The 12256-nt window shown below is 42.6% G+C and overlaps 1 protein-coding gene across 4 annotated transcripts in view; it reads left to right on the forward strand.

The window, feature by feature from the left end:
• The window catches only part of LOC111563016 (cyclic nucleotide-gated cation channel beta-3-like), a 33850-nt gene that overhangs the window by 17958 nt on the left and 3636 nt on the right, over positions 1–12256 (forward strand). For 3 of the 4 annotated variants that reach the window (XM_035944267.2, XM_035944270.2, XM_035944268.2), the window contains 14 exons: positions 124–154; positions 2358–2517; positions 2728–2742; positions 4023–4121; positions 4238–4392; positions 8876–9088; positions 9574–9782; positions 10503–10553; positions 10660–10746; positions 10995–11059; positions 11223–11345; positions 11652–11793; positions 11914–12073; positions 12151–12248. In XM_035944267.2, the coding sequence (XP_035800160.1) occupies positions 124–154; positions 2358–2517; positions 2728–2742; positions 4023–4121; positions 4238–4392; positions 8876–9088; positions 9574–9782; positions 10503–10553; positions 10660–10746; positions 10995–11059; positions 11223–11345; positions 11652–11793; positions 11914–12073; positions 12151–12248 (1608 nt within the window). The remainder of the gene's footprint in view (positions 1–123; positions 155–2357; positions 2518–2727; positions 2743–4022; positions 4122–4237; positions 4393–8875; positions 9089–9573; positions 9783–10502; positions 10554–10659; positions 10747–10994; positions 11060–11222; positions 11346–11651; positions 11794–11913; positions 12074–12150; positions 12249–12256) is intronic. The other variant, XM_035944269.2, reaches the window with a different exon arrangement.

Genomic DNA, 12256 nt, shown 5'->3' on the forward strand with positions numbered 1-12256 from the left:
GGTCTTATGCAGCTTCACATCCGTTACTGTGTGGAGACCAACCATATAAAGATCTATTATCCTTTTAAAGAAATGTTGATTTTAAGCAGGTCCAGTTTCATTTATCTGTTTGTGTTTTTCTAGGAGGAGGAAGCTACTGGGGATGGCTGTGGTGGTATGTGCTATTATCTTTTCTCTGATTCCTGATATGAAAGTGGTGAGCGCTAACATCTAAAGTAAACTATAGTTTTATTGCTGTATTTCTGACTGGTTTGTGTTGAACTCAGTAGCAGCTTAGCTGACCGTCAGGCCACACGCTTTGTTTACATCCAGATCAAAGTCATTAAAAATATCCTAAAAGGCAATTCTTTAATCTAAAAATAAGGCCTTAATTAGTATTAAAATGTCAATAGTGTTACAAATGCCAAGGCATGGAAAGTAGAGCTTTATTAATGTTTTTTTTTCTAACATTGCAATTCAAGATATGTCTATACTTTTTGAATAATTTACCACCTGCTTCGTGCATTAATGTGATGCAGATTAGAATAATGCAACCATCAACACTAATATTTAGCTTTGGGCCTTGATGCTCAGAGCAAATTAAAGTCAACATGTGGAAAGTGCAATTTCAGTAAAAAATTGTCTATTTAACCAAGATTTCAAAGCATTTCTGATATTAGTAACATGAAATGGAGATCAGGCACGGTGTGTTTTGTGTAGGAAGTGCACATGCAGACATCCACTGCTATAATCATGTTTCTCTGTCTATTAGAGTAATTGTCTGTCAGCATCAGACTCTAAATTTAATCTGGTGACTTCCGGCTTGATCATTAGCTATCATCCCATCCAGCAGAAGTCTGAGTTTGTCATTCTGACTGACTACTTGCTGTTGGACTGTCAGTCCTGGATGCTCACCCTCTGGCTGACTATCTGCCTCAACATCCTGTCTCCTCTGTAGCTCCAGTCAGCTGTGATACACTTAAGAGCTGCCTGATGCGCATCCCTCACACCTCTGAGTGCCTCGGCAACCTCAACGCTTTCTTCAAAGAGAACGGCATCTCTCCTCCCACTATACCTTCCATGCCTAAAATACCCACCAAACTGTCCGACGTCACCCAGTACCTACCCTCCCTGCCTCCCGAGTTACGCCAAGAGCTCTCCCACATCCGCCTCACTAAGGTCCCCCGAAACATCGCCCAGACCGTCACTGAGCTGCTGCCCAAGAACGCCGACGGTTCGGTGGGCCCCAGTCTGTCCAGTCTGTCCCAGAGCTTTTCCGAGAGCTTTTCCAACATCCCACAGAAGCTGTCCCAGTTCCCTAGCCGAACGCAGCAGTACTTTGTAAATGTCCGGAACCGCCTCAACAGCCTTATGCCTCAAGATGCCTAAGAAACAACACCAGCAACAACAACAGCAAAAACACAATTGGCAAGATGTAGAACTCAACCGGCTCATGCGACACTCTCCTCTGCCTCCTCCTCATCATCCTCAGCTGCGATCCCGTTCCCCGTCTCCATCCTCCCCCAACAGCAGCACACTGGACCTGCCCAATGTGCCGTCCTACCCTCGACTTCCACCCATCATCAGCTCTCCATCCAAGCAGCTCAGCTCTCTGTCCCAGCAGCTGTCTGGTCTCTCTAACCCCGCGTTCTTCATTGAAGACAACTCAGAAATATCTCCAATAAGGCCTGCAGGTGAATCCACATGTGGAGAGCCAGCTGTCTTCCATTATCCCCAGTGCATTCCTGAACTCAGTCATAATTGGTAAACTAATTGGACATTTACAGGACATAAAAGATGCTTGAGTTCAGTTCAGTAGCTGCTTTGTGTTGTGATCGTGGATCTTTGTGTGTTCATGTGTTGTCACGTTTTAAATAAGTTCTGTTAATGAATCCATTTGTACCACCCCTAGTTTGTCATAGAGAGAGTCAAGCAAGAGAAAGAAGTGCAGAGCTTCAAAATAGTCCATGATTTTGTCAAAGAACTCCAGATTCAGATACTACCACTGCCCTTCATTTTCCTTGTCGTTAGGGTAAAACATGGATGAAACTGAGAATCATCAGACTGATGCTGACACCTTCTGTCCAGGGAGGACTATAGAAGTGTGCCAGGGTATCATGATCCAGATTAACCAGACTGAATGACTAACTACAGCTATCAGGGCACATGTCCTAGTTCATAGCTGGATCTTCTTGCATTAACATGCTGTAGATCCCAGCTAAATCTGCCTCTTACCTCTCCTGCCCTGCTTGGAACTGTGACCTGTTTTACCCCTTGCTCTGCTTCTATTGCAAGTGGACTTGATGTCGTTTTTTGTTAATATTCTGTGATGCATGAGCCTAAATGAAAGCAAGTGTGTCGTGTGTCAAACTCTCCAGAGAGCTCCAGCCTCAGCCTTCGTCCAGCCGTCAATGTGGAGGACGTCGACTCAGATCATGAGAAAGGAGGAGGAAGAGGGGAGGAGCAGATCCTCAACTCCCAGGACCCCAAACTTACAACCCTCACTGTCCCTGTGGCTCTGTCAGGAGGCCGCCAGAGGTGAGATGTGTTTTTGGTATTATTATTAATTAGGGACAGAATATGAATATTTTTACTCTTATATAGTCTCCAATATAGAACCACGGCTCAGGTAGAGTATGAGACTTTTAGTGCATCATTACCAGACTAATTTTGATGTGTTTTGTACTGAAATTGTGCACTAAAACATTTCTGAACTTTCTGCCTCTCCCTTCATGCTTGTGTCTTCAGTAAAGGGGATAAAGAGTAAGGAAACTGCACAGATTGAGTTGTAGTTGCCTCCCGGGGCCTGTGTGCTTCTCATTCTCTCAACAGTGACCAGTTCCTCCAGTGAACCTGTAGATGTATATTTCTGCATAGCGTACATGCATTTATGGCAACACATTTCAAACAAAGAATTCAAAGTAGCATCATTGGGATACCTCTGTCAGGGTGCTAGCTGTGTTTACTAGTGAAGCATTTTCATCCAAAAGGAGATAAAATCAAATATTTGTAGGTGACAAAATATATGCACTTGCAACTGCACAACATTTGCTCATGAATTATATGAATTTCAGTAACAGAATTATGTCTTGAATGTGTTTAAGGGTTTTGGAATGAAATGCTTCTTGATGTTTTGTTGTGTGAAATTGACTCTACTGCCCTCTACTGTGCATCTTCTTGCTGTGCACTCTGTCCAGAGTTAATAAAAGTATTGTGGTCTGTATTGAAGTGTCCTGCAGAAACTATGCGTGTGCAAGAAGATTTCTTTCAATTTCTTTCTTCTTTTCTGCACAAAAACCTCCCAAAGCTGCGAAAATGGCGCACAAAAGCAAAGCAGCACATAATGTTTATGCAGAACACACAATTTGAATTATTGTGGAGCTGTAATTGTTTGGAAAGATGTCTCTCATGTTGTGCTCTGTGTTGTGTTATTCTGTTCACTTTTGCACGGCTCTGTGCTTTTGGCTCCTGTATGGTTGATGTCAATAAACAAATGCATCACAATCTTGCACTGGCATCTTTACTGCCTTGTTAGAGTGCTGTAGGTGACTTTTTCCCTTCCTTGTTATCGTTTCTTGGATTATCTTGGAACACAAACCTTCTCTCTCCCCATTTCTCTCTTTTAAAACTCACTTGACACCCTGCTCTGACCCGTTCACCACAGTAGTGGGAGGAATCGTAGGACTAGCTGGACAAAGATGCAAGAGATCCTTAATGGTGTCCATCTATTTCATCATCCACTTACTTTGTCACCCATTCATGAAACCATTAAACCATTTTTCCAGATAAATTGACCAGTCATTGCTCATTTTCTGATTCAAAAGTCATTTTTAGTTTTTACCTATCTGCAATCTTCAGTGGCATAAATTTAGATTTCACAATAAAAGCAGAAAGCAACAATTTTTGTTGCCTCAGTGAACAATTTTCTTTATTTATGCACCACTAACATCGTGCAGTGAAGCCGCACCACAGTGCATCTAAGAAACAGTAATCTGACGCAGCTTTGTCATAAAGTTGAACCACTGATGTCGCTGTGTCTACAGTAAGCGGCTTCAGTCTCAGAGTGAAGATGATGATGATGAAGGAAACATCCCTGTCAGAGCTTGGCCCAGTCATTCAAGCCTGCACAGCACAGATGACGTGTGAGATACTTTAAAAGCACACCTAAACACACAAAAAACTGTCTGAAATACAGTATTCTTACATACAAAGTGATCAAAATCAGCATTAAATTGTATTTCTTGCTTTTTTTCCTCAGTCTGAAGGAGCGTCCAGCATCTTCAGCCAGTCAGACCAGCACCGTGGTGAACGAAAGACTTCAGGAGCTGGTCAGGATGTTCAAAGAGAGAACAGAGAAGGCCAAGGAGAAGCTCATCGACACAGACAGCTCGGATGAAGACAGCGTCATCCCCTGTAAGTGAGAGTCTCCTCTAAGTTAAAACACACAGTAACTTCAGTAACTTGTCTAGATGGTAGCAGATGCTTCAGTACATTTTGATTCCAGGATGAAAGAATCAGAGCTGGGAAACCAACCATTCATGGTCATGGATTGGATTGATCTATACACACAAAAATCGTAAACTTTCACCTGTCTGACAGCCACTCACAGGTGAGTAGAAGCAGGTACTGCTTCTGTCCAGGCTGCTACTCTTCCTCCTTCATCCCAGTAGTGTCCCTCATTCCTCACTTTGTTTTAGTAAAGGGAGGCACTATACTGCATTTTTACTGATATCGCATACATCGGTTTTTCATATATGCAAATATTTCCATCCAGTTGCATGGAATATTAATGTAGCACCCGTATGCAGCCACTCTGTTGAGGTAATTACACCGAGAATGGTGGGTGCTCGGGTTCGTAAAGCTAAATGGAAAATATATATATATATATATAGATAGATATCAAAATAAAAATGAGACCCCTCTGCACCCCGAGACTCATGTGACGACTTCCGTTATCGGCGTGGCGAAGATGGACACTATGCAACTAAATGTGCTGCTCCAGAGAACTACCCCAAAGTTATTCAGAAACTGCTGCGAGCACAAAGAAAATACAAGCAAGGTCAGAAACTGGACCAGTCAAAAACAAAGGCCACACATGCAGATATCAAGAGAAGCGCTGTCCAAGTTCACATCAACAGTTTGCCAGAGGGGCTAGTAGGACCACCTTCCACTGCCCAGGTAAAGATTAATGGCCACCCTTGCATGGCACTGATGGATAGTGGCTCCCAAGTGACCATCATCTTTGACCACTGGTACTCTGAAAACCTCAGAATCAGAATCAGAATGAGTTTTATTGCCATTGTTCATGAGGTTCACAAACGAGGAATTTGACTCGGTGCAATGCTGCTACATTAAACATTTAACAAATAGTAGAGATAAAAATAAAGATAAAAATAAAGATAAAGATAAAGTAAATACTATAATAAAAGCTAACATCTACTATAATAGAAACTAACAAACCTGTCACATATTCCGCTGAAACCCGTGACCGGTCTAGCCATTTTGGGCCTAAGTGAGTCAGAGAGCAGTTTCCCCTACAAAGGTTATATTCAAGTTGAGTTGGAGCTGCCTATAAATTCAAAGTCATCCAATGTGAAGTCTGTTCCTGTCCTGGCTTTAGTGTGTCCTGACCCCCGCTGTTCTGAAAACATTCCTGTCTTCATTGGCACAAATGTCAGTGGAGTCCAGCCCTTTCAGTCACCAGCCAAGGAAAAACTGCAGGAAACATCCACTCCGTCAAAGTTCAGGTTCAGAAGAAAAGCCACTTACCTGTTCCAGACACAAGAACCAAATATAACACCAAAGATTTACCTGTGGCCAAAGTAAGGTGGACAGGGCCTGGACCGCTCATTATCCCTCCTGGTATGGAACATGTTGCGATTTGCAACGTTCAAGAGAAGCAAGACATTGGAGACAGTATACTCATTGCTGAACGTGCTCACTCACCTGCTCTCCCACCAAGTGTTCTAGTCCAGCCAACAGTGTTGTTCTCCAAGTTGCTAGACACTAGCAAGTTCCTGGTGCTTCTACGGAATGAGTCCCTCAAGCCGACCGCCATTCCTATGGGGACTGTGATTGTTCATCTGCACGTTGCTGATATTGTGACTGATACCCCAGCTCCAAAGCCAAAACTATACCAGCTATGGACCCCTCTTTGTTTGACTTCAGCGACTCCCCCATCAGCAAAGAATGGAAAGCGAGGCTAAGTCACAAGCTTGCTCAACACTCCAGTGTGTTCTCTGTAGATGAATGGGATGTAGGTTTCGCCAAAGGAGTAGAACATCACATCCCTTTAAGCATTAACACTCCATTCCGGGAGTGGTCTCGCCGCATCGCCCCTGCTGATTTGGATGATCTCCGATGTCATCTTCAAGGCCTGCTGGCTGCAGGGATCATTAAAGAATCAAGGAGTCCCTACGCGTCACCGATTGTCCTTGCACGTAAAAAAAATGGTCAACTTCGCATGCGTATTGACTACCGCACCCTGAACCGCAGAACCATGCCAGCGGTGCCTCCAATTTTATGTAGCACCCGTATGCAGCCACTCTGTTGAGGTAATTACCCCGAGAATGGTGGGTGCTCAGGTTCGTAAAGCTAAATGGAAAAAATATATATAGATAGATATCAAAATAAAAATGAGACCCAGAGAAGTTTTTTTTCCTTTTGGCCGAATATGGAGAGGCCGGATTTAATACAACACAAATATATAGACGACCGATAAGTCAAAAAACATAAGAGAAGTAACATAGACTTTCCCAAAAACCAAATTATTGGCTGGTCCGATATGTGTCCCCGGATGGTCTTAATGACAAGTCCTGCTGTTACTTTTAAAACTAAATCCCTTTCTCCAACAATGAATGCTAATATTTCCCCTAAGTTTACCCCACAGTCTCAATGTTTGCCCTCCACAAAATGACCGAACAATAGAACATCGATCTGTGCTCCATGATCACACACACGTACACACACGTACACACACGTACACACACACACACACACACACACACACACACACACACACACACACACACACACACACACACACACACACACACACACACACACACAATTGGCCAAGTCTACTCACTGTCCGTGTTCAGTCTGAAGCAACAACGTGTTGCAACGCTGTTTGGTCCATAAAACATTGAGTGGGGTGAAACATTCCAATCCGAAGGATGCTAGCCGCCGGGCTAGCATTAGCCCCGCTAGCCGCCGGGCTAGCGTTAGCCCCGCTAGCCTCCTATCGAACTCATCATAAACAGCTCCCGCAGTCGGTCCTCCGTCCTCCTGCTCACCATCTGGCAGCTGGGCTTATATGTCCTCAGCCTCGTTCTCCAAGCTTCCTGCTTGGGGCTGCTGAGTCTGTGCTTGGCTTTTTCTCAAGCCAAAAGAACCCACGCCGCCACGCTCTGCCTCCTGCTCCGCCGAGAGACCATCGAGGAAGAGCGTTCCTTCACACCTGCTCAGTGTCACTTCCTTGGGTCAAAAGTACCCACCCAGACACACTCACAACCAATCACATAACAGCATACAGCCAGAGTAAAATAAAGCAAGACTGCCCACAGTAATTTCCTAATTACCACCCGGCTGCACCAAGTTTATCTTGTGATCTCTTCTAGCAGCTCAATGGCAGATGTAGACGTAAAAAAAAATCTTCAAATGTACACATATACTGTGCAAAATGTGTTAGAAACTATTTACACACATTTAAAGCAAGTTGTATTTATTGTTCTAATACATTTTCAAACAAAATGGTAAGTTGTAGCCTGATCGGTGTGTTCTCTGACTGTCAGTGTTTATGCCGATATTTCATTTTAAATCCTTTATTGATATGGGAGATTGTGCATCCCTATCTTAGTCCCACAAAAGCATCTTCAGATAATTAGGTTTTTTTCTAGCGACGGTGCCTGTAGGTCAATGGATTGACATTTTTACATTTCAAATATCCTCTCCCATAAACAAAGCTAGGAAACATTTGCATGATAAAAATGCTTTTCAATCCAATCATTATGTAAAAAATAAGCAAAGATCACTTTAATATAAACTAGCATGTATGATTCCTGACATGACAGCTAAATACAGTCAGCCTCCAGACACATTGGATGTGTCATCAAAAATCCTGCTGAAGAGGAGCTGCACCCTGAAAATGTCTGGATCACAATTTATTTACAATATATTTATTTATTTATAATATATTTATTTATTTACAACATATTTATTTATTTACGATATATTCATTTATTTATTTACAACATGTTTACCTGGTAAAATAAAAGTTAAAATAAATACAAATTAAAAATATGACGTTTTTTGTTCACACCTGCTTCTAGCTGCACATCCAGTTCAACAGCATGTTTAGTGGAAGAGGAGGTCCACAGAGCGGATCCAAGGTGATGCAGGACAGTTTATTAAAACATTGGTCCTGCTGGATGAGACACTGCTCTAAGAAGTATTGTCTGCATTGGATCATTCTGCATCTGTACTGCTTTTGTTTTTCCACTTTTAGATGTGCTAAACTCTAGTCTGTCATTGCTCTAGCACTAGTTAGAGAGCATTTAGATTTAGGAGAGAAAGGTATGAAGCTCATTCCTTGTTTCTGCAAACATTTTAAATGTGTGTTCCACATTCAGTCAGATTTATCTGTTTCTGTAACAGATAATGGTTCACTTGCTAAGAAATGTCAGAACTGAAGAATTCTTCTCTAACAAATACCTACTCAGACATCTTTGCAAGCTTTGAACTTTAGAGTTGTACACTGAGACGGTAAACCATATTTCTCTGGCTTCTCCACAAAATGTAAAAATCGTTCCATCCTTTGGTAAATGTGACCCCGTGTGCCTCTAAAGTCTCTCTTGGATCATCTCCTGACCTCCTCTCTCCTCTCTCCTCCACTCAGCTCCTCCTCAGGCCCCAGCTACTCAGCCTGCTCCAGCAGCTCCACCTCTGAATGGAGAAGAGAAAGAGATGGAAGCAGGTCCATCAGCCGGAGGAGGAATAGAAGGTGGGGCCGAGGAGGAGCAGTCTAGCCACGGCCGTCAGGTGAAAACTCCTCGTTGGATACGAGGCTGTTTGCACTTCCGCTTCCCTGCCAGCATCGACCCTTTCACCAGTGAGAACTCAGCCGAAAACCCGCTAACCTGTGCTGTACGGTGCTGTCTCCTTTACTCAAACTACTCAGAAATCAGTGACATGTACTTCTGGCCAAAACCAGAAAAAAGGTTTAGATCTGGACTTGAGAAACAGATTTATTCAGTTGTTTAATGCTCCTGAAATTTGGGTAAAGGTGAATCAACTGTTCTGTCCTAATCTTTTGCCTCTTACCCCCTTTTTCCCCCTTTCACATTCACAAGGAGGTCAGTTTTCTGTTGTTGCCATTTTTTCTTATTTACCTCAGAAACAGGCTCCATGTAATGCCCTTTTTTCTTCATAATGCAGCCTAGATCCTGCTTACTCGATGTGCTGTCGCTCCATCAACCTCTAGTATGACGGTAGTTTGTGTTGGCTTCGTGACCGTCGCTGGTTCTGCCAGTGATTCCTCTCCTGATTACATCTCAGTCAGTCCCTTCATCCCTTCGTCTGTCTTGTCCTTGTCAGACCTAATGTACGTGCTGTGGATGTTTTTGGTGTCTCTGGCGTGGAACTGGAATGTGTGGTTCATCCCGGTGCGCTGGGCCTTCCCCTACCAAACCCCAGACAACATTTACTACTGGCTGCTGACCGACTATCTGTGCGACCTCATTTACATCCTGGACATCACCGTTTTTCAGCCACGCCTGCAGTTTGTGCATGGAGGAGACATAGTGGTGAGCAGAGGATTTAACTTTGTCTTTGCATGTTGGGAACCTGGGATCACATAAATTCCTCTGCTGGAAACACCAACTCCTGAAATAACAAGACGTACTGTTTTATCATGAATATAGGAGTCACATTACAAACCAACTTATGTTTACAAACCTAGGAATTAATAACTGACTGTATATAAAAGATGGAAGAACATCACCCACTGGTTCATGGACTACTGTTTTAAAGACTTAAGATTGGCATTAGGCCTTCTTTTATTTAACAAGACATGAGAAATGAGGTGTGGATCCAGTTGAGATCTTAAGGTTGAAGGGGACGCTGATATTGCAGCAGCCCCTCAGTCACAAAGAAGCCCCTGCTTGAATAATAACTTGCTTTATTGTCTATTTTACTGTAAATGGAATCATAATTTACCAAATGAAGATAAAGCTGGACTTAAAGAGACTTGAAACTAGGGATTGAAAGCATAAACTCATTAGGAAAATGTTTGGTTATTCTCGAATAGCCCTGTGAACAGAGGATAACGTTGATGATACTTAATGACAAAATGAACATCATCCAAATACCTGTGAACAGAGTCGCCCCCTGCTGGTCTGTATAAAGACTGCAGGTCTGCGTTGGGTTCACTGTTCGGTTCTGCAGCCTTTGTCCATCTTTTATTTACTTTCTATGGAATTAACCTACCATTGGTCATAACTGTAGTTTTCTTGTTTTCTTTACAGTGTGACAAAAAAGAGATGAGAAAGAATTACATGAAAACCAAACGCTTCAAGGTAAACAATGAGAAAACCGTGTAGAAATCTGACTGTATTCATCCTCTCTGTGTTGAATAATCATGGAAAAAAGAGAAAAAATCTGAAATATGTTCTTGTTTTTTAGCTTGATGTAGCCAGCCTTGTTCCCCTGGAGCTCTTCTATTTTAAAACCGGCATCAACCCACTGCTTCGCTTACCCAGACTGCTGAAGGTGAGACTCTACTGCACAAAGCATTAACATCCTTTAGAGAATAAACATTCTGTGTATTATAAATAATATAAAACCATATCAACACTAAGTACAGCACCATAACAACAACAAAAGTTCATTTCCATAGCTCTGTGCCACATTCAATTTAAGGAATCAACTTCTAGTCATTTAAATATCACAGTTTCAAATGCTTGACAACTAGTTCTGAAACCAAACGTTTTTTCTCTTTTCTATCCATATTTCCACAGATCAACTCATTCTTTGAGTTCAACGAGCGTCTCGAGGCCATCCTGACCAAAGCCTACATTTACAGGTCAGCTGCCAGCTAATAGTTTCTATGTGTTGGTTTATGTTTTACACCTTTAATACCACAAAGATCTAAAAGTTTCTCACTGTGTGGCCTCTCTTCTTGCTAAAGCTTTAGGACACAGCGAGACCAATAATTGGTTTGAGATCATTAATTTCCTGTCTCTCAGGGTAATACGCACCACCACCTACCTTCTTTACTGTCTCCACTGCAACGCCTGTCTCTACTACTGGGGCTCTGCCTTCAAAGGCCTGGGATCTACTAAATGGGTGTACAATGGCGAGGGAAACAGGTTGGTGGGATACCCATAGACAAAGCTTTTATTTTTATTTTTGAAGGTTAAGACAGGTCTTTAAAGGTCATTAATTGATGATATAAGAAATTTCACAAGAAAAAATGCAGCGAAGTGAAGACAGATGAGGGAGACTCAAGTAAAGTAAACTTGCTTTGAGCTATTAAATAGTTTTGTATAGTCGGTGTTCCTTGGGGGAGACACACCTTTACTATGCCCCTTTGGTTTATTCAGATGGCCACTTTATTGACTTTTACTGTGCAACTTCTTCATTTAAAACAGGCTCATTCCTTTCTCTCTGCACAGTTATATTCGCTGTTACTACTTTGCGGTAAAGACCCTGATCACCATCGGTGGTCTGCCAGATCCCACCACCCTGTTTGAGATCGTCTTCCAACTCATCAACTACTTTGTTGGAGTTTTTGCCTTCTCTATTATGATTGGACAGGTATAATACAGATATATGTTCCTCCCACATATTGACACTAGTAAGGACACTAATACAGCTTAAATTGGGTGTTAACTTGCCAAACTTTATTTTTTGATGAAGTCATTTTGTATTTTTCAGATGCGTGATGTGGTTGGTGCAGCCACAGCCGGTCAGACCTACTACCGCACCTGTATGGACAACACTATCAAATACATGTCCTCCTATCGCATCCCCAAAGATGTCCAGAACCGAGTCAAAACCTGGTACAACTACACCTGGCAATCACAAGGCATGCTGGGTAAGGAGAAACTACATGTGCATGTTTGCATGTACATCAGAGCTTTCAGTCATGCATTACCTTTTCCTGTCATGCAGATGAGCAGGAGCTGCTGACTCAGCTGCCGGATAAAATGCGTCTGGACATCGCTATAGATGTCAACTACTCCATTGTGAGCAAAGTCCCCCTATTTCAGGTAGGAAT

Source organism: Amphiprion ocellaris, chromosome 3 (genome assembly GCF_022539595.1).
Source record: "Amphiprion ocellaris isolate individual 3 ecotype Okinawa chromosome 3, ASM2253959v1, whole genome shotgun sequence".
Classification (NCBI taxonomy): Eukaryota; Metazoa; Chordata; class Actinopteri; family Pomacentridae; genus Amphiprion; species Amphiprion ocellaris.